The sequence below is a fragment of the Cololabis saira genome, chromosome 15 (assembly GCF_033807715.1).
Source record: "Cololabis saira isolate AMF1-May2022 chromosome 15, fColSai1.1, whole genome shotgun sequence".
Lineage (NCBI taxonomy): Eukaryota > Metazoa > Chordata > Actinopteri > Beloniformes > Belonidae > Cololabis > Cololabis saira.
Window position 1 is genome coordinate 37,626,363 of NC_084601.1, and position 23,351 is coordinate 37,649,713.

The 23,351-nt window shown below is 34.8% G+C and overlaps 1 protein-coding gene across 1 annotated transcript in view; it reads left to right on the plus strand.

Annotated features, from left to right (window-relative positions):
- Window positions 1-23,351, plus strand: part of LOC133460920 (CCR4-NOT transcription complex subunit 3-like) — a 56,916-nt gene that overhangs the window by 21,700 nt on the left and 11,865 nt on the right. Inside the window, exons 9-14 of the mRNA XM_061741633.1 lie at window positions 1,122-1,669; window positions 5,405-5,820; window positions 12,968-13,073; window positions 15,615-15,756; window positions 16,974-17,070; window positions 20,911-21,112. Coding sequence (XP_061597617.1) covers window positions 1,122-1,669; window positions 5,405-5,820; window positions 12,968-13,073; window positions 15,615-15,756; window positions 16,974-17,070; window positions 20,911-21,112 — 1,511 coding nt within the window. The remainder of the gene's footprint in view (window positions 1-1,121; window positions 1,670-5,404; window positions 5,821-12,967; window positions 13,074-15,614; window positions 15,757-16,973; window positions 17,071-20,910; window positions 21,113-23,351) is intronic.

Genomic DNA, 23,351 nt, shown 5'->3' on the forward strand with positions numbered 1-23,351 from the left:
CTTAACAAGAATATTTGTCTTATTTCTAGTTAAAATGTCTCATTTTTAGTCAAAAAAATATCTCATTACACTTAAAACAAGACTCATCACTGGGAAAAACAACAACAATTTTCACCTGTTTCAAGTAGATTTTTAGGGGAATATTCAAAAAGTATCCGGTAACAGTGAGTCTGCCAGGAACCATCACGGTGGAGGTGAGAGCAGTTTGGTGACAACACACTGCCTTCACACTGCAAAAACTCAACATCTAACCAGGAATATTTGTCTTATTTCTAGTTAAAAAATCATTATTTTTAGTCAAAAAATCTCATTGCACTTTAAAAAAAAAAAAAAAAAGAGTAATTACCAGAAAAATAACTTATTTGACCAATTTTCACCTGTTTCAAGTAAATTTTCACTTGAAATAAGTAGAAAAATCTGCCAGTGGAACAAGATTTATCTTCTCATTACAAGCAAACAGGTGGAAATTTTTCCAGTGATGAGTCTTGTTTTAAGTGTTGTTTTTTACTAAAAATTAGACATTTTAACTAGAAATAAGACAAATATTCTTGTTAAGATTTTGAGTTTTTGCAGTGCAGTAGCTTTTGTAGTCCAAACGTTTTCGTAAAGAAGGTCTGCAAAAACTCAAAATTCTAACAAGAATATTTGTCTTATTTCTAGTTAAAATGTCTCATTTTTAGCCAAAAAAAAAATATATCAAAACAAGACTCATCACTGGAAAAAACAACAATTTTCACCTGTTTCAAGTAGATTTTCCACTTAAATTAAGTAGAAAAAACTGCCAGTGGAACAAGATTTTTTTGCTTGTAATAAGAAGATAAATCTTGTCCCACTGGCAGATTTTTCTACTTATTTCAAGTGGAAATTGAAACAGGTGGAAATTGTCAAATAAGTTATTTTTCTGGTAATGACTCTTAACTAGAAATAAGACGAATATTCCTGGTAAGATTTTGAGTTTTTTTTGTTGTTCCTCCTTTTTTGCCACTAAGATGTTTTGCGTGTAAATGTTAAGTGTTTGTTGCTGTGTCATGTTACTGTTGTTTTTGTATTATGAGACAAAAGACAAATCTCCACTTGTGGACAAATAAACTAACTAACTAACTTTCCCGCTTCTTTTTCAGTCGCCTGTGAAGAACGGAAATCCCTCCTCTTCGTTATCCTCTTCTTCCTGTTCCTCCTCTTCTTCCTCTTCCGTGTCGGGACTGACGGCGTCGTCGTTGGTCTCCATGGCGACCATCGCCGTGGGAGGAGGCGGCAGCAGCATCACCGTCGGGGGCAACAGCCATCACATGAGCAGCTCGGGCGGCCTCCTCTCCAACTCTCTGGCCGGCAGCTACAGCAACGCCACGCAGCAGCCGCCTCACCCCTCCGCGCAGCAGCAGGCCAAAAACTCCGCGGGCTCCTCCTCCCTGGTCCCCCTCTCCATCTCCAGCATCTCCACGCACGGCCTCATCGCGTCCTCGGCGCCGTCTCCGCCCAACGCCGGCACGCAGGGGCTGTTCACCTCCAACTCCCCGTCCCAGGCCCTGCCCATGCCCGTGGTCTCCTCCAACAGCCTGGGCCTGGGCCTAGGCCTGCCCCTGGGGAAGGGCGGCTCCCTCGGCAGCTCCATGTCCGGGAGCCTCGGCCTGTCAGGGATGCCGGCGTCCCTGAACCTCCTCTCCTCAGGGTTCGTACCATTTGAAAAAACCTGGAAAAAAGTTGTGGAATTAGGGCTGTTCGATTAATCGATTTTAAATCGTAATCGCGATTATGTAATTAGAACGATGTTAAAACGTGAAAATCGTAAAATCGATTTTTCACTTTTTTTTTTTTTTTTTTTTTTTTTTTTTTTTTTTTAAACCTTGTCTGCACACATATTAATGATTGATACCATATTAATGATTGATGGAAATACCTCTCAATACCTGCGACAAGTGCCCCATCGGAGAGGCTCTTTTGCTGATTTTTTTTTTTCAGAGATAAAACTTTATATTTCATTATATTTTTTAAAACTTTTTTTCAACTTATTTTACAGAGTTTTGCACTTTATTCATTCATTTTTGGTTTAATAAGAGCAAAGTTTGCACTTAAAGCCCAATGGGGCAAATGTTCAATAAAAAAACAGCATATTTGAAATCATTTCTTTGCCTTTTGTCAATTCACAAAATAATCGTAAAAAAATCGAAAAAAAATCGAGATTTTATTTTTGGGTAAAATCGAACAGCCCTATGTGGAATTTGAAAATGTCATTTTATTTTTTTTTATTAACAAATCTTTTTATTTGTTTTTTTTTCAGTTCACATATAGAAACAGTAAACATAATTCGATAAACAATTCAAAGTGGCAAAGCGTTTCTGTTGGTAATTGTTGTATAAGAGGTGCTACAAGGGTAGTAAACAACAGAAATCCTAACATAAGCCAGAACGGCTTCCAACAATCCCGTATTATCCATCAACCCTCCCTACCCACCCACTCTACCCAAATCAAGAATAAAACAAAAGAAATAATGGATAGATAAGTAGCTAAATGAGATGAGAAATAAAATGAAAAATAAGGACAACGGTGAAAACTAAGGAACTTATATTAAAAAAAAAAAAAGGAAAATGTCATTTTCAAGGCCTTTGGCCGTTTTGGAAACATAAGTTCACCCCAAAAGTTTTGGAAAAATCATGGAATTTATTTTTCTCACTTAATGATGACATTTAGTACGATGGAGTGTTAGGGCCAAACTAAGACAAAAAAAATTGGAAATTACGAGAATAAAGTCATAATTTAATGAGAATAAAGTCGTAATAGAATAAAGTCGTAATATTATGAGAATAAAGTTGTAATATTACGAGAATAAAGTCGTAACATTATGAGAATAAAGTCGTAAAATTACGAGAATAAAGTCGTAATGTTGTGAGAATAAAGTCGTAATAGAATAAAGTCGTAATATTATGAGAATAAAGTCGTAATATTACGAGAATAAAGTCGTAGCATTACGAGAATAAAGTCGTAAAATTACGAGAATAAAGTCGTAAAATTCCGAGAATAAAGTCGTAAAATTCCGAGAATAAAGTCGTAATGAATAAAGTCGTAATATTATGAGAATAAAGTCGTAATATTATGAGAATAAAGTCGTAATATTACGAGAATAAAGTCGTAAAATTCCGAGAATAAAGTCGTAAAATTCCGAGAATAAAGTCATAATGAATAAAGTGGTAATTTATGAGAATAAAGTCATAATATTATGAAAATAAAGTGGTAATTTATGAGAACTCTAACAGGAAGAGCATCTTCTCCCTGTGTTAAAATGAAGAATATTGAGCATCTTGTGAAGTTATATTTATATATTTATAATATATTACAACTTTATTCTCGTAATTTTACGACTTTATTCTCATTACATTATGACTTTATTCTCGTAATTTCCTTTTTTTGTTTTTTTTGTTTGGCCCTAATACTCCGTCGTAATTTAGTAATAACAGCCTATAAGGTAGATTTAAAATTGATCAATAAATATTTCATATCGAAAAGTCTCACGTGTTCTCACGCGTGACGTGCCTAGCGTCTTACGCATCATGCAGATCGGATCGAGTGACCACATTCTCCAACAGTTATATTATATTACTATACAACATATACTACATATACTACAACCAGAGCTGGTAGAGGAGCCAAAAATTGTACTCAAGTAAAAGTACTGTTACTTCAGAATAATATGACTCAAGTAGAAGTAAAAAGTAGTCATCCAAATAATTACTTGAGTAAAAGTAAAAAAGTACTTGGTGAAAAAACTACTCAAGTACTGAGTAACTGTTGAGTAACGTCTGATTTATTTTTTTAACACAACCATTCAAACAGACAAAAGTACAAAATAATCATCTTCAGGCAAATTACATCAATAAAATAAATTTAAATTAATAAAAAATAAAAAATAGTTTAAATTAAAATAATCTTAAAGTAAATTCAACTACTTTAATAAATAATAAAATAAATAAAATATAATATAATATATAATATAAATAAAATTAAGCACAAGTAGCACAACATTTCAAGCCTTTGTACTTTTCTTTTTTAACCAGGCAGAACTAGAACAAACATGAACTCATAGAAACTCTGTGTGTGTTTGAGTCTGTGTAAATGTGACAAAACATGCAAAAACAAACATTTTTCCCAAAGAATCACCCAGTGATGTCATGAGATTGACGCGTACGCGGATAAAAGGGATAAAAGAAAAGTAACAGCTCAACGTAGCCTAATGTAGCGGAGTAAGAGGAACAGTTTCTTCTTCACAAATCTACTCAAGTAAAAGTAAAAAGTATAGTGATTCAAAACTACTCCTAAAAGTACAACATTTCCCAAAACTTACTCAAGTAAATGTAACAGAGTAAATGTAACTCGTTACTACCCAACTCTGATTACAACATATTGCTGGTATATCAGTGTTAGTTTAAACACATTTTTGTATAAAACCATAATTGTCATTAGATCTCCACTGTGGTGACTTTTTACATAGTTTTATTCCTATATTTCATTCATACATTGATGTTTTAGAGGTCATGTATAGTCATGGAAACTTGCTGCCACACTGCAAAAACTCAAACTCTTACCAGGAATATTTGTCTTATTTCTAGTTAAAATGTCTCATTTTTAGTCAAAAAATCAGTGTCATTACCAGAAAAATAACTTATTTGACAATTTTCACCTGTTTCAAGTACATTTTCACTAGAAATAAGTAGAAAAATCTGCCAGTGGAACAAGATTTATCTTCGAACTACAAGCAAAAAAATCTTGTTCCACTGGCAGATTTTTCTACTTATTTTAAGTGAAAATCTACTTGAAACAGGTGAAAATTGTTGTTTTTTCCAGTGATGAGTCTTGTTTTAAGTGTAATGAGATTTTTTGACTAAAAATGAGACATTTTAACTAGAAATAAGACAAATATTCTTGTTAAGATTTTGAGTTTTTACAGACCTTCTTTACGAAAACGTTTGGACTACAAAAGCTACTGCACTGCAAAAACTCCAAATCTTAACAAGAATATTTGTCTCATTTCTAGTTAAAATGTCTCATTTTTAGTAAGAAAAAACAATACTAAAAACAAGACTCATCACTGGAAAAAAAAAAACAACAATTTTCACCTGTTTCAAGTAAATTTTCACTTGAAATAAGTAGAAAAATCTGCCAGTGGGACAAGATTTATCTTCTTATTACAAGCAAAAAAATCTTGTTCCACTGGCAGATTTTTCTACTTATTTTAAGTGAAAATCTACTTGAAACAGGTGAAAATTGATGTTTTTTCCAGTGATGAGTCTTGTTTTAAGTGTAATGACATTTTAACTAGAAATAAGACAAATATTCTTGTTAAGATTTTGAGTTTTTGCAGTGCAAGTCATGGAAATGTGTTGTTTAAAATGTGTCTGAACCTCCTCTCCAGCTCCACCTCGGCTCCCTACGCTCAGGCGGCCGCCTCCGGCACGGGCAGCAACTCAGGCTTACCGGGCTCCCTGGGCGGCGTCAGCACGGCGCCGTCCCAGAGCACGGCCGGCGCCATCGGCAGCGGCAGCATGACCGTCGGCGGGCCGACGTCGTCCTCCGGAGGTCTGCTGGGCTCCAGCACGGGGATGGGCAGCCCGGGCCTCGTGAGCCTGGTCTCCGCTCAGGCCGGGCTGCAGGGATCCTCCTCCCTGATGTCGCCCGGCTCCATGGGAGGTTTGGCTCCGGGCAGCGGCGTGGGCGTCATCGGCAGCAACAGCGGCAGCTCGGGGTCGGCGGGGAGTAGCGGAGTCTTGGGAGGAAACGCATCGCTCTCCGTTCGACCGCCGAGCCGGCAGAAGCAGAACGGAAGCTCCAGTGAGTATCCCGTCTCCACGCCGGGCATCGCCCCATATCCGTCTACAGGACTGTCTCAGAAGATTAGAATATTGTGATAAAGTTCTTTATTTTCTGTAATGCAAAAATGTCATACATTCTGGATTCATTACAAATCAACTGAAATATTGCAAGCCTTTTATTATTTTAATATTGCTCATTATGGCTTACAGCTTAAGAAAACTCAAATATCCTATCACAAAAAATCTTAAACTGTAATTCTTTCTTTCTTTCTTTCTTTCTTTCTTTCTTTCTTTCTTTCTTTCTTTCTTTCTTTCTTTCTTTCTTTCTTTCTTTCTTTCTTTCTTTCTTTCTTTCTTTCAGGCTCATTTCTTTCTTTCTTTCTTTCTTTCTTTCTTTCTTTCTTTCTTTCTTTCTTTCTTTCTTTCTTTCTTTCAGGCTCATTTCTTTCTTTCTTTCTTTCTTTCTTTCTTTCTTTCTTTCTTTCTTTCTTTCTTTCTTTCTTTCAGGCTCATTTCTTTCTTTCTTTCTTTCTTTCTTTCTTTCTTTCAGGTTCATTTCTTTCTTTCTTTCTTTCTTTCTTTCTTTCTTTCAGGCTCATTTCTTTCTTTCTTTCTTTCTTTCTTTCTTTCTTTCTTTCTTTCTTTCAGGTTCATTTCTTTCTTTCTTTCTTTCAGGCTCATTTCTTTCTTTCTTTCCTTCTTTCCTTTTTTCTTTGTTTCTTTCTTTCTTTCTTTCTTTCTTTCTTTCAGGCTCATTTCTTTCTTTCTTTCTTTCAGGCTCATTTCTTTCTTTCTTTCTTTCTTTCTTTCTTTCTTTCTTTCTTTCAGGTTCATTTCTTTCTTTCTTTCTTTCTTTCTTTCTTTCTTTCAGGCTCATTTCTTTCTTTCTTTCTTTCTTTCTTTCTTTCCTTTTTTCTTTCTTTCTGGCATTTATCCCAATAACGATAGTCGTTTCTTTCTTTCTTTTTCTTTCTCTTTCTTTCTTTCTTTCTTTCTTTCTTTCTTTCTTTCTTTCTTTCTTTCTTTCTTTCTTTCTTTCTTTCTTTCTTTCTTTCTTTCTTTCTTTCTTTCTTTCTTTCTTTCTTTCTTTCTTTCTTTCTTTCTTTCTTTCTTTCTTTCTTTCTTTCTTTCTTTCTCATTTCCTCAATTTATCGTTTTTACCGTGAGATGGCAAATTCTTACCGTGGGGAATTTTATTGACGGTTTATCGTGAACGGTAAAATATCACCCATCCCTACTGCGAACACAGCTATAAAGGAATAAAATAAAATTGTTACTTTCTACATTCATATAAGTTTCATTTAACTTAAATACAGACCCACGCAGCTGCTCGCTCGGTAATAACAGCTACCGTTAACCACAATACATGAGTAACCATGGCAACCAAACTCAAGCTGCACATAAATACGGCATAAAATTTGCAAAGAAAACAAATCCTTATCAGCAGGTGCTTTTTGTGTCAGTTAGGCTCCACTTTAGCATTCCCGACACTTAGCAGACACACTTTCTACTGCCGTTAAACTTTTACCCTTAAAGTCCGAAGCGTCGGATGTTTAGGAGGTCTCGGCGAGACGCCTTCAAAATAAAAGCACTAAATATCAGTCTCCTTAATATATAACAAATAAAATAAAAGCCTGGCTTTAAATAACGTTAATGAGAAAACGAACATAAAAACACATTTATAGAAATACTCGTATTAATAGGTAATTTACAATTTCCATTATTTTATTTTTTCAAAAATGATGTTTTATTATTATTATTATTATTATTATTACTATAGAGAAAATAACCACAGTTTTAATGCCGATCTTGTCATTTTATTTAGTTTTTATCAGCTACCCCTTTAGATTGGGCCGTGAAAATATTGTCAGACATTAAACCGGTCTGCGGTTCAGAAAAGGTTGGGGACCGCTGGTTTATCCGACTTTTCCGGTCACACTGAATCAAAGAAATAAGGACAACTATTGTGCAAAAAAACTAAAACAAAAAAATCACACATACACAAAGAAAAGAGCGCTGAAAGTTCCCAACTGCTTAATGAACCGGAACTGGAAATGTGTTGCTACCAAGCGAACCAATCACAGCCCCCTCAGTCTGTTGGTCTGCGACCTCTTGACGTGTAGTTACAATTTTTGGGAGGTTTACGTCAGGCACGGCGTGGCGTGTACTCTGGGGTGCCCATCGTGGTGCAACCTGCGGCGCACGCTCGGCTTGGATTTAACTAGTGATGCACCGATTGTTCGATAACCGAAATTGTTCGGCCGAAAATGGCAAAAAAACACTTTTGGTGGAATAAGTGGGAAAAAAAACGAACAATTAATAACGGCGTTGTAATATAAGGAAATAGACTGGCCACTCCCGTAACGGTTGCGCACCACAAACATAAATCGTTGGCCAACCAATAGGTAACCACATAAGAATTTTACCTAACATTCACCAGGAGTAGGGTTGCCACCTTTCAGAAATAGAAATAAGGGACGTCCTGATTTCAGCAGCACAGGAGCCAAAAAAAAAGCCCCAAAACTTCTAAACTGAATAAAAATGTGTTTATTTTATATGAAAAAACAAAATGCTTCGATTTAAAGTTTAAAGTTCTTTAATAGCATTGAATTTTCATGACCGTACAGACAGCCAACCATACTAGCAACTGAAATAGCCTCCTATGCTCTGTATGTCCACATCAGCCCAGATGTAATATAGCCTACAGGTGAAGAATATGGTGTAAAAGTTAATTTATTTCAATAATTCAACTAGAATATGGTGTAAAAGTTAATTTATTTCAATAATTCAACTAGAATATGGTGTAAAAGTTAACTTATTTCAATAATTCAACTAGAATATGGTGTAAAAGTTAATTTATTTCAATAATTCAACTAGAATATGGTGTAAAAGTTAATTTATTTCAATAATTCAACTAGAATATGGTGTAAAAGTTAACTTATTTCAATAATTCAACTAGAATATGGTGTAAAAGTTAATTTATTTCAATAATTCAACTAGAATATGGTGTAAAAGTTAATTTATTTCAATAATTCAACTGGAATATGGTGTAAAAGTTAACTTATTTCAATAATTCAACTAGAATATGGTGTAAAAGTTAACTTATTTCAATAATTCAACTAGAATATGGTGTAAAAGTTAACTTATTTCAATAATTCAACTAGAATATGGTGTAAAAGTTAACTTATTTCAATAATTCAACTAGAATATGGTGTAAAAGTTAACTTATTTCAATAATTCAACTAGAATATGGTGTAAAAGTTAACTTATTTCAATAATTCAACTAGAAAATGGTGTAAAAGTTAACTTATTTCAATAATTCAACTAGAATATGGTGTAAAAGTTAACTTATTTCAATAATTCAACTAGAATACGGTGTAAAAGTTAATTTATTTCAATAATTCAACTAGAATATGGTGTAAAAGTTAACTTATTTCAATAATTCAACTAGAATATGGTGTAAAAGTTAACTTATTTCAATAATTCAACTAGAATATGGTGTAAAAGTTAACTTATTTCAATAATTCAACTAGAAAATGGTGTAAAAGTTAACTTATTTCAATAATTCAACTAGAATATGGTGTAAAAGTTAACTTATTTCAATAATTCAACTAGAATACGGTGTAAAAGTTAATTTATTTCAATAATTCAACTAGAATATGGTGTAAAAGTTAATTTATTTCAATAATTCAACTAGAATATGGTGTAAAAGTAAATTTATTTCAATAATTCAACTAGAATATGGTGTAAAAGTTAATTTATTTCAATAATTCAACCAGAATATGGTGTAAAAGTAAATTTATTTCAATAATTCAACTAGAATATGGTGTAAAAGTTAATGAAAATACGGTACAAATCGTGTCCCGTATTAGTTCAATACGGGACGCAACATTTTTTTCTCAAATAAAGGACAATTCCGTATTTTACGGGACGGGTGGCAACCCTAACCAGGAGAAGGAACCAAAACAACATAAATCAATCTATTTTTATGTTCAATAAATATTTTCTACCTTGTATTTGTAAAAGATTTTTTTCTTTGAAAAGCATGCCTAAATCAAATTTATTTGATTTATGCAATGGTGAAAAAATTGGCAAAATAAATGAAAAACTGCGAAGAACCATGTTCGGTGTTGTTCGGTATTCGGCCCAGTGTTTATTATTATTATTTTTGGTTTCGGTTTCGGCCACAAATTTTCATTTCGGTGCATCACTAGATTCAACGCAGAACCATAATCCAGCCTTTAGAGTAGGGTTGTCCAAAGTCCTGCAGGTTTTAGATGTTTCCCTGCTTCAGCACACCGTGATAAAAGTAGCTGAGTCATCAACTAGGGTCGCCCCCCGTCCCTTGAAATACGGAATTGTTACGTAATTGGGAATTAAAAGTTGCGTTCCGTATTGAATCAATACGGACACATATTATGCACTTATTTATTAATGTCATAATATACAGGTGAAGGTCGGAAAATTTGAATATATTGCAAAACTTTATTCGTAGTAAATTCAAATTAAGGTGAAACAAATGTATTATTTCCCACTACATTCAAAGTGAGATATTTTAAGCCTTTATTTGTTATATTTTTGGTGATCATGGCTCACAGTTTATGAAAACCCCAAATAAAAAATCTAAAAAAATTAGATATATTTTATGAAATCAATAAACAATTCAATCATCAAAATTATAACAAATAAAGGTTTTAACATATATTGCTTTGCATGTAATGAATAGAATAGAATAGAATAGAATAGAATAGTAGACTTTATTAATCTTTATTAAAGGAGAAATTCAGTCGTGCAGCAGCCAAAACACACACAAAAAAGTAGTAAACACAAAATAAACGGATAATATTTACAAGATATTTACAAATATTTCCAAAAATACGTGAGGTATTAGTGGTTATTGCACTTTTAAAGAGACAGGTTTATTGCACAAGGGTGGCTACAGTTTCTTATTGTACAGTCTGATGGCTGTGGGGATGAAGGACCTGCGGTAGCGTTCCTTCTTGCAATGAGACTATGTAATGTATTAGTTTCACCTTTTCAGTTGAAGTATTGAAATAAATTAACTTTTACACTATATACACCATATATTACACCATACTTTTACACAAACAGTAGCATAGGAGGATATTTCAGTTGCTAGTATGGTTGGCTGTCTGTACAGGCATGCAAGTTCAATGCTATTAAAGCACTTTAAACTTGAAATCAAAGCATTTTGTTTTTTTTTTGCATAAAATATATATATTTCTATGCAGTTTAGAAGTTTTGGGGATGTCTATTTCTGAAAGGTGGCAACCCTATCATCAACAGAGTTGTCAAGTCAAGCTGGTGACGAGCATTAATTAGAACCAGGTGTGTGGAAACAGGGGAACATCTGAAACGAGGACTGACTTTGGACCAAACCTTTGTGTCAGAGCAGTGTTTCTCAATCCTGCTCCTCGGTGGCCTCAGTCCTGCAGGTTTTAGAGGTTTCCCTGCACCAACACACCTGATTCTAATTAAAGCTCCTCATCAGCTTGTCACCAAGGTTTGCACAGCTCTGTTGATGACACAGGTTCTTGTATCACCGTGTGCTGAAGCAGGGCAGCATCTAAATCCTGCCACGAGGGCCAGGATTGAGGAACACTGTGTTAGAGAAACATTAAAAAGCAGGAAAATGATCAGGAAATGTCATCACATGACACGTTTAAAATTGGAGAAATAAGGAAAAAGTGTCTTCAAGCCTTTAAGGTGCTATTTTACACCTGCAGTGTTCTCTGCACATGAAAGTTTTAATTGTAGCATTAACTGTTGATACAGTAGCAGTGACATTATTAGGACCTTATCAGTTAATGCACTTATGGGTGAGTATATTTACAAAGACTTTTTTATACAATTAGTATTTTAAAAAGCCTTGCTATTGTAAACTGCACAAAAACTAAATATTGCAGAGAAGAAGCATTGAAGCAATGTTGGATAAAATGTAAAAAAAAAAAGTTACTACAGGACTGTCTCAGAAAATTAGAATATTGTGATAAAGTCCTTTTATTTTCTGTAATGGAAAAATGTCATACATTCTGGATTCATTACAAATCAACTGAAATATTGCAAGCCTTTTATTATTTTAATATTGCTGATCATGGCTTACAGCTTAAGAAAACTAATTTCATTCATTTCATTTTTCATTTTATTCTTTATTTCATTCAAAAAACAAAACAATTTAATACAAATACAAATGTTCCTAACTTATGAATGAAAAGGGAGCAGAAAGAAGAAGAATCTTATCTGATCTGCCCCTTTCACAAATAACATAAATTAATAATAATTAAAAAAAAAAAAAAAAAAAAAACTAAGTGAATAAAAACAACTAAAATAACATTAAAATAACATTAAATAAAATTACCACCGCCTACGGGTATGTCAATCAAATTCAACATTTTTCGTTATATTTACTTAACATACAGGTTTTAATTGTTCTTTTGAATGTAATGTTTGATTTGGATTCTTTGTTTTCTCTGTTCAGATTGTTCCATAAATTGATTCCTTTCACAGAAACACAACGTTCCATCAATTTTGTCCTGCATCTTGGTTTTATAAAAATCTCTGTTCCTTTTAAGTTATACTTGCTTTTTCTTTTTTCAAATCTTTTCTGAATGTTGAAAACTCAAATATCCTATCTCAAAAAATTAGAATATTCTGGGAATCTTAATCTTAAACTGTAAGCCATAATCGGCAATATTAAAATAATAAAAGGCTTGCAATATTTCAGTTGATTTGTAATGAATCCAGAATGTATGACATTTTTGTTTTTTTAACAATTTAACATTACAGAAAATAAAGAACTTTATAATATTAATATTTTGATTTTCTGAGACAGTCCTGTATATGAAGCACAAAATATTCATCTCTGGATTGTTTAGGGGATATTGTTAATGTTTTTTAGTTAAATAAAAAGCTTCAAGAAGTAAAGGTTTTACAAAAATCAGAAAATTAAACAAGTAAAAGTCAACAGCCAAAGTTTAACATACAGCTTTATTAATGTCTGTAAGAACTTATAAAACCCAATTCCTCAGTTTAAATGGGTGATGATCCCCATCTGTTCCTCTAAAACTCTTTTGAAATTAGAAAATCTTTCTCTCGCTCCAGAGAGCTGCAGATTTATGCCTGTTTGTCGTTGTGCCTTTGAGCAGGTTACAGTGCCGTGGTGGCAGACAGTCCTGCAGACTCCGCCCTCATCAGTGCCAGCCAATCACAGAGCAGCCAGCCCTCATCTCTGACCATCACGGGCAATCAGCCGTAAGTACAAAGAACCACACAAAGGAACTTAGTTTGCCCTTATTTCTGTTTGACTGTGACAGTGGCAGGTGCTCTTAGACAGTTTACTTTGATTTAAAAAAAAAAAAAAAGGTTTTAAACATAACGAGTACTTCAGTTTCTGTATTTCTTTAGCACACACTGCAAAAACTCAAAATCTTACCAGGAATATTTATCTTATTTCTAGTTAAAATGTCTCATTTTTAGTCAAAATAAATCTCATGACACTTAAAACAAGACTCATCACTGGAAAAAACCAACAATTTTCACCTGTTTCAAGTAGATTTTCACTTGAAATAAGTAGAAAAATCTGCCAGTGGAACAAGATTTTTTTTGCTTGTAATGAGAAGATAAATCTTGTCCCACTGGCAGATTTTTCTACTTATTTCAAGTGAAAATTTACTTGAAACAGGTGAAAATTGTCAAATAACAATTATTTTTCTGGTAATGACTCTTGTTTTAAGTGTAATGAGATTTTCTGACTAAAAATGAGACATTTTAACTAGAAATAAAAATAAATAAAATCTCATTACACTTAAAACAAGAGTCATTACCAGAAAAATAACTTGTTTTCACTTGTTTCAAGTAAATTTTCACTTGAAATAAGTAGAAAAATCTGCCAATGGGACAAGATTTATCTTCTCATTGCAAGCAAAAAAAATCTTGTTCCACTGGCAGATTTTTCTACTTATTTCAAGTGAAAATCTACTTGAAACAGGTGAAAATTATAATAATGAGTCTTGTTTTAAGTGTAATGAGATTTTTTACTAAAAATGAGACATTTTAACTAGAAATAAGACAAATATTCCTGATAAGATTTTGAGTTTTTTCAGTGCAAGGACACTTTTACTTTTGATTTAAAAAAAAAAAAAAAAAGTTTTAAACATTACGAGTTCTTCAGTTTCCGTATGTTTATTTCTTAAGCACATTTAAAACAAGTTGCACTTAAGTGCAACACGAATCTAGGTCTGTATTTTGTCCATTCATTTACCCCCTTAAGTTGTTGAATGATTTTACTGATGTATTTCATTATACCAAGAAAACAGAAACATTTTAACATTTGATGCCAGCAGCATCAAAATTAAGTTGAGATAAGTCAAGAAGGGCCGAAAGGTTTTACGGAGTCCATAAATTAAGCTGCGCGCAAACGCTTTACAGAAGAGAACAGACAATATTTGATTGACTAAATCTTTATGGTGATTTTGCGATACTCCCATTGGTGTGCAGTCTCTCTTGAACCCTGACATCCTCCCTTTCCTTGCTCCTCCTCACCTTCTTCCTCTCACTGGCAGTGAGACGTCCTAACAGCAAATATTAGAACTGTGTTTACTTTGCTTTGTATCTCCATAACTCAATAAAAGAACCAACACGGAACACATTCTCCTTCAGAGCAAAGATGCTCCACTACTTTGTGCCAAATTCCCCCTAAGAATCATTGATCAGCTCAACCGGGGCACGTTTGCGAGGACTTTAGGTCTTTCAACATTTACAGCGCACAATAAATAATTCTAAAAGATTCAGGGACTCTGAGGAACTTCAGTTTGTTAAATATCAGGAACTCTTGACTTTCAAGCCATAAAAAAAGAGCACAGCGCGAGAATCCGTGGACCGCGGTGATCTCTGTAACCTCGCGGGCTTTGGAAATGATGAATATTTGTCTTATTTCTAGTTAAAATGTCTAATTTTTAGTCAAAAAATCTCATTACACTTAAAACAAGACTCATCACTGGAAAAAACAACAATTTTCATCTGTTTCAAGTAGATTTTCACTTGAGATAAGTAGAAAAATCTGCCAGTGGGACAAGATTTTCTTGCTTGTAATAAGAAGATAAATCTTGTCCCACTGGCAGATTTTTCTACTTATTTCAAGTGAAAATTTACTTAAAACAGGTGAAAATTGTCAAATAAGTTATTTTTCTGGTAATGACTCGTATTAAGTGTAATGAGATTTTTTTTTTTTTGTATAGATATGTTTATTGAGGGCATAAATTTTTTTTTTACTTTTCATAACATTAATTAAACCAAAATAAATAAATAATAATAAATAAAAAAAATAAAAATAAAATAAATAAAAAAATAAAATAAAAATAAAATAAAAAATGTAAATAAAAATAAAAAACAATGAGAGTAATGAGATTTTTTGACTAAAAATGAGACATTTTAACTAGAAATAAGACAAATATTCCTGGTAAGATTTAGAGTTTTTGCAGTATGGTCCTGTGAAGTCACCTGAAACCAGATTACACAAGAGACAGATGAAAATGTGCAAATGTTTCAGCTTTTTTATTGAGTTCTGTGTGCCAAAAATGACCAAATGCCCACCGTTGCTGTTACCAACAAACTCATCCAACACGAACGGAGACACGCTTCTCTTTGTGTTATTAAGCCGCCCCAATAATATCCCAATCCTGGGATCAGTAAAAAGTACACGGAAGGGTCATGTAACACAAATCTAACCTCTGCACTCGGTGCCAAATAAAGGTTTTCCTCCACATTCTCATGTTTTCTCCCTTTCCCCCCCAGAAAAGACAGTGGTCTGAGTTTACTGGGCTCGTTGAGTTTGTCGTCCAGCTCTCCGTCTCCGGCCTCCTACAGCGAGGCCAAGATGGTGAGCAGCGGCAGCCTGCTGAACGGACCGCTGTCGTACTCGCAGCCCGCCGACAAGGTGAGAACGGGACGACACACACACTTCCTGAGGCCGCGGGATGAGCAGGGGATGTTTGTGATGGTCGTGCATGATCATGCATTGCAAAAACTCAAAATCTTACCAGGAATATTTGTCTTATTTCTAGTTAAAATGTCTCATTTTTAGTCAAAAAATTCTCATTACACTTAAAACAAGAGTCATCACCAGAAAAATAACTTATTTGACAATTTTCACCTGTTTCAAGTAAATTTTCACTTGAAATAAGTAGAAAAATCTGCCAGTGGAACAAGATTTATCTTCTCATTACAAGCAAAAAAATCTTGTTCCACTGGCAGATTTTTCTACTTATTTTAAGTGAAAATCTACTTGAAACAGGTGAAAATTTTTGTTTTTTCCAGTGATGAGTCTTGTTTTAAGTGTAATGAGATTTTTTCTGACTAAAAATGAGACATTTTAACTAGAAAAGAGACAAATATTCTTGTTAAGATTTTGGTTTTTGCAGTGTAGTGGGTTCACTTACTTTCTCCTCTGACACTTGTGAAAGAAATAATTGTCTGTTTCTTCTCAGCTTAAACACGTTGTGTGTCTATAACTGTAACATATGGCACTTTTCCACTAGAACCTGCTCAGCTCGGTTTGGTTCTCATTACATTTAAAACAAGACTCATCACTGGAAAAAACAACAATTTTCACCTGTTTCAAGTAGATTTTCACTTAAAATAAGTAGAAAAATCTGCCAGTGGAACAAGATTTTTTTTGCTTGTAATGAGAAGATAAATCTTGTCCCACTAGCAGATTTTTCTTCTTATTTCAAGTGAAAATTTACTTGAAACAGGTGGAAATTGTCAAATAAGTTATTTTTCCAGTGATGACTCTTGTTTTAAGTGTAATGAGATTTTTTGACTAAAAATGAGACATTTTAACTAGAAATAAGACAAATATTCCTGGTAAGATCTGGGGTTTTTGCAATGTAAGGCTGGAAAAGGAGACAAAGTAATCTCAAGGATTATGCATCCGTCAGTCCTCAGTTGAACAAATTCTCTGTAAATGGAGGCAAATTAGTACCATGACCGTTTTCCCAGCTAGGATGGTTCCACAGGTCCGGCAGAGAACCCGCAATGAAACCGTAGAAGAAGCTGCTGCTTTCAAAAAGTCCAAAAAGCTTGAGTTCCTCCCTGCAAGTACAACTGTGTGGACACGTCTTACCCATGATTCTCTCTGTCTCCCCCCGTCAGCCCCAGGAGCCGCTGAGCAGCCTGAAGGCCATGGCCGAGCGAGCTCCTCTCAGCTCAGGGATCGAGGGAGACATGTCCTCCCTGCACCTAACGCCAGGTGAGATCCTGCACCTTACGCCAGGTGAGATCCTGGGATCTTCTTGTTTTATTTAGGATCCCCATGAGCATTAGCAACAGCATTAGCTATTCTTCCTGGGGTCCGACATACAGGACTGTCTCAGAAAATTTTAATATTGTGATAAAGTTCTTTATTTTCTGTAATGCAATTTAAAAAAACAAATGTTATACATTCTGGATTCATTACAAATCAACTGAAATATTGCAAGCCTTTTATTATTTTAATATTGCTTATTATGGCTTACAGTTTAAGATTTTTTGAGATATGATATTTGAGTTTTCTTAAGCTGTAAGCCATAAACGGCAATATTAAAATAATAAAAGGCTTGCAATATTTCAATTGATTTGTAATGAATCCAGAATGTATGACATTTTTGCATTACAGAAAATAAAGGACTTTCTAATTTTCTGAGACAGTCCTGTACACATAACACACAAATTAACACTTAATACATAACAGACATACATTATACATGACAAACAAAACAATAATAGACACATCTCCCTTAGTCACAATCCACACAGAGGGTAAAACTAAATCACCATCATTCTCAGACATAAATACATAGAAATGAAATCAAATAAAACACCTTCATAACCAATACCTGCCTTAAATTACCTTATCTTAGAATTCTTTGACCACTTTTCACCTTATTATGATAGGGTTTACACTACCTGTAATTCTATTCAACCTTCACTTTGGTCCTTGTAAATGTCAAATCATCAGTCATTACATTTTAGAAGATATTGTTTCAACTGAAACTTAAACCAATCTTTGCTACCTGCATTAGAAATATAAACTGGTATAGAGTTCCAGCAAATCATGGCTCTGTAAAAACAGTTCTCTGTATCAAACTTGTTCTCACCCTCGGTATGAACCTCCTTTCTGATGTGATTCTTGTATTGTAACCACGGTGACCAAAATGATAATAGAATCTGTCATACAGTTCAGAGATCGTGTCACCAGTATATTCCTCAGAAAATTAGAAAAATATGATTTTCTGTAATGCAATTACAAAAACAAAAATGTCATACATTCTGGATTCATTACAAATCAACTGAAATATTGCAAGCCTTTTATTATTTTAATATTGCTGATCATGGCTTACAGCTTAAAGGTATTGTGACATCATTTTTAACATGCTTTTAACACTATTAAAAGTCTTGGCCAACATCCCTCAAATGTGTCTAAAAGAGTGTAACAAGAAAAACTTCACTCTAGTACTCCATTCCTGGCTTTTTATTACAGTGTTTTTTTGCGCCGTGAAAAACGCTTCCTTTCCCCCCTTTCCTGTCAATCATTGCTCCGCTCCTCCTCCAAACCTCCTCCTCCTGCAGCCATACGCTCACAGCGGCGTCGGGAGCGACAGGCGAAGCATGCACGGAAAAGCAGGAGGGCGAACCACAGCAAACAATCATAAAAATAAAGGCATGCAAGCAGCACTGTCCCCTTATCTTAAGTCCAGTCAGTGGCCGCGGGTCTTCTTAGCAGTTTTCCTCCAGTGATTAGAACAAAAGAGGCTCGAACAGCTCCGTGTTAAGCCTGATTTATGGTTCCGCGTTAAATCGACGCAGAGCCTACGCCGTAGGGTTCAGCATACGGTGCGCGTTGCCGCGTAACCCTACGCCGTAGGCTCTGCGTCGGTGTAACGCGGAACCATAAATCAGCCTTTATGGTGCACTGGAGAGGAGAGGAGACAGGGACCTGGGTGGAGGGGGCGGTGATTTAGCGGATCGTTACGTAACGACCCGCCACCAAACCAGGTGCGCCGTTTTTGCATAGTTATGCGGAAAATCCCAGAAAGCACATAATACACTGAATGTTAAAAGTTCGTTGTTTTTTGGGTGTAATTGTTGTCAAGACACCCAACAAAACACAAAAAATCAAGAAAAATGTGTTTTTCATGTCACAATACCTTTAAGAAAACTCAAACATCCTATCTCAAAAAATTAGAATATTCTGGGAATCTTAATCTTAAACTGTAAGCCATAATCAGCAGTATTAAAATAATAAAAGGCTTGCAATATTTCAGTTGATTTGTAATGAATCCACAATGTATGACATTTATTTTTTTTGTAATTGCATTACAGAAAATAAAGAACTTTATCACAATATTCTAATTTTCTGAGACAGTCCTGTATTTCTCAGAAAATTGAACACAGTATACGTAGACCTTTTGTCTTATAGATAACCAGCCTGGATTCTTCTGCAGCTGGACACATTAGACCTATAAGGACACAATAGAGCACAACGTGCAGCTTTATTTTGTGCCACTTGTAATTTCTTCACATTTTTAACTGAAGTATTTGATCAAACTACAAAACTATAATCCAGTTGCGACAAAACCAAAGCATTCAAAACCCGTCTCCTAACATCTAGAGCAGGGGTCGGCAATCCGTGGCTCTAGAGCCGCATGCGGCTCTTTACCGCCGCGCTAGTGGCTCCTGGAGCTTTTTCAACAATGTTTGACTTTTTTTTTCCTTTTTTCCTCTTATTTTTCTCTCTTTTTCTTTTTTTCTTCCCTTTTCCTTTCCCTTATAATTCTCGACATTTTTCTCAACATTTCGACTTTTTTCTCGAGATTGTACTTCAACATTAATCTTGACATTTTGACTTTTTTCTCAACGTTGACTTTTTTCTCGAGATTGTACTTCAACATTAATCTTGACATTTTGACTTTTTTCTTGACATTTTGACTTTTTTCTCAACGTTGACTTTTTTCTCGAGATTGTACTTCAACATTAATCTTGACATTTTGACTTTTTTCTTGACATTTTGACTTTTTTCCTCAACGTTTTGACTTTTTTCTCAACGTTTTGACTTTTTTCCTCAACGTTTTGACTTTTTTCCTCAACGTTTTGACTTTTTTCCTCAACGTTTTGACTTTTTTCCTCAACGTTTTGACTTTTTTTCCTCAACGTTTTGACTTTTTTTCCTCAACGTTTTGACTTTTTTTCCTCAACGTTTTGACTTTTTTCCTCAACGTTTTGACTTTTTTCCTCAACGTTTTGACTTTTTTTCTCAACGTTTTGACTTTTTTTCTCAACGTTTTGACTTTTTTTCTCAACGTTTTGACTTTTTTTCTCAACGTTTTGACTTTTTTTCTCAACGTTTTGACTTTTTTTCTCAACGTTTTGACTTTTTTTCTCAACGTTTTGACTTTTTTTCTCAACGTTTTGACTTTTTTTCTCAACGTTTTGACTTTTTTTCTCAACGTTTTGACTTTTTTTCTCAACGTTTTGACTTTTTTTCTCAACGTTTTGACTTTTTTTCTCAACGTTTTGACTTTTTTTCTCAACGTTTTGACTTTTTTTCTCAACGTTTTGACTTTTTTTCTCAACGTTTTGACTTTTTTCTCGACATTTTGACTTTTTTCTCGAAGTGCATAATGAAAAAAAAAATCTTCCTCCTCCTAAAATTTTATTTTTCTCCTGCCTGGCCCTAATACTCTTCCCTAGATTCGTGTAACAAAAAGAGTCATGTGGAAAGACATTAGCGGCTACATTTGCAGCCGAGGACCCAGTTATAACTAATATAGAAACATGCAGCATGTGTTGTCTTCATTCTAAGGCTTATACAAGACTTTTCATTTTTTGCGGCTCCAGACATATTTGTTTTTTGTGTTTTTGGTCCAATATGGCTCTTTCAACATTTTGGGTTGCCGACCCCTGATCTAGAGATAAACATTTAGAGATTCTTCTCACTAGTGACACGCCTCTTCCCATTTTGCAAACTAATTTCTAATCTTGTGTTGAACTTTGGGGTTCCTTCACCTCTTCCTTCACCTCTTCACATTTCCCCTGTTCTCCTCCTCCCCAGACATCTTCCCTAGCAGCACTACGACCCCCTCAGGTCCTCCATCAGCCCCGCAGCTCTCTCTGTCGGAGGTCAGCATCGCCCCGTCCCTGGGCGTCTGTCCGCTGGGGCCGGTCCCCCTCTCCAAAGACCAGCTCTACCAGCAGGCCATGCAGGAGGCGGCGTGGACGCACATGCCCCACCCGTCCGACTCTGAGAGAATCAGGTGCAGTAAACGCTGAACACTCGCCCACAAATCAACAGGAATTTGTTTTCTGCGCATATTCTGTTCACAAGGAATCCTGGTCTTTTGAGTCCACACTGCAAAAACTCAAAATCTTACCAGGAATATTTGTCTTATTTCTAGTTAAAATGTTTCATTTTTAGTCCAAAAAATCTCATTACACTTAAAACAAGAGTCATCACCAGATAAATAACTTATTTGACAAATTTTCATCTATTTCAAGTAAATTTTCACTTGAAATAAGTAGAAAAATCTGAGATTTATCTTCTCATTACAAGCAAAAAAATCCTGTTCCACTGGCAGATTTTTCTACTTATTTTAAGTGAAAATCTACTTGAAACAGGTGAAAATTGTTGTTTTTTCCAGTGATGAGTCTTGTTTTAAGTGTAATGAGATTTTTTTTGACTAAAAATGAGACATTTTAGCTAGAAATAAGACAAATATTCTTGTTAAGATTTTGAGTTTTTGCAGTGCAGGAAGTTCTTCTAAACACGGTGAAACATAAGACCACGCCACACTTTTGGAGTGAGGAGGAGACTAATCACTTCATAAATGTAATGAAGGATATGAACATTTCTGCATTTGTAGATGGTAGAAAGTACGGGGATAGCCAGATTTACAAGGTGAGCGAAAAGTTGCGCAAAGCAGCGTTTGTTTTGAATTTGGATACAGGAAGAAGAAGCAGAACTGACGGGAATTGCGTCATGATGTTCTCCACGCGTCGCTGGTTTGATCCAGATATCCCAAATGATTAATTACCACGTAAACGGAATATTCTGAATGTTTCAGTAACCGGAATATTAGCAATAACCCGAATGTTTACTGCATGTAAACGTAGTCTGTGTTCTTGTGGATCATTTGATCATTTTTTAACTCATTATGACATGAGTTGTGCTTTTGATCTTCATGTCTAGAGAAGTGAACACACAATTTCAACACCTTTGACATACAAATCATAATTTCAAACGAATATAGTTCACAATCACTTTAATGCAAAGTCAGTGACTTCCTGTTAAAGCAGAAGGTTCAACTTTTTAAACGGCTTTTATGTTTGTAGTTTCTTCAGAGGCTGAGAAATCTTTTATTTCAGTTAGTTTTTAAACAAAGCTGTGGTTCATAGTGGCTAAATAGGTTCATCAGATCATTTGAATGCAGTAATTTAAATTTATGATGCTTTTTTTAAATTCCTTGGAAAACTGCATTTGAAGTTTCCAGCATTCCTGTAAACTTCTACAATAGAAAACACTTGAAGAACTGAGCTCCTGCAGCTGGAGTTGCACATACTGTTTCAGAGATAATATTTTAATTTAGTGCCACACTGATGTGTAGGAATGTAGCACACGGATGTAAACGGATTCTCAGTTACAGAGCAGATTATGGAGGGTTCTGTTGTTGTTAGTTTGCCTGCAGTGAGCTCAGCCCACACGGCTACAGTTGACATTTAAATCCAAACACTCGAGCCCCGTTTGTCCCTCAGTACCTGTTTTCCTGCCACTCACACACGCACGCATGCACACAATTCAACGTTTACTAATTCCACATCCTGCCATTGAAGTGTTGACGGAAATAAACACAGGGCAGAGATGTTTTCTACTATTCCGTAACTGTGTTCCTCTCAACACGTGCTAGGACACGCGTTCACGCGCTCTGGTTTTCAGGCCCACATTAGTCAGATACCACTCACCGTGCTCTCTGTTGTGACACACTTGTTGTTTTCACGGCACACAGACTTTTGAGTTTGTCACTGATCTAAAAATAAACAGCGTGGATGGGAACGCATCTGGGCGTGCACGTGTGTGCGTGACCTGCAGTTAAATGTTCCTGTTTCGTATAAATCCATTAAAGAGAGGACACATCTGATATTCTACCATTAGATTATTTACAAACAGACTTTCATAGCAAAATAACTACGTGTGTATGAATAGTGTTGATGGTGAATGTAGAAATCGAGGCCCCTGATTGGCTGAAGCAGCGAGGAGTTCTTCAGTTTCTTTCTTATACAGTTAAAATGTCTCATTTTTAGTCAAAAAAATCTCATTACACTTAAAACAAGACTCATCATTGGAAAAAACAACAATTTTCACCAGTTTCAGGTAGATTTTCACTTAAAATAAGTAGAAAAATCTGTCAGTGGACTCAGTTTTCATCTATTTATTCCTAAAATTACACTAAAAGTACTTTTTTCTGGTGATTTGAAAAAGCAAAATTTTACAAAACTGTA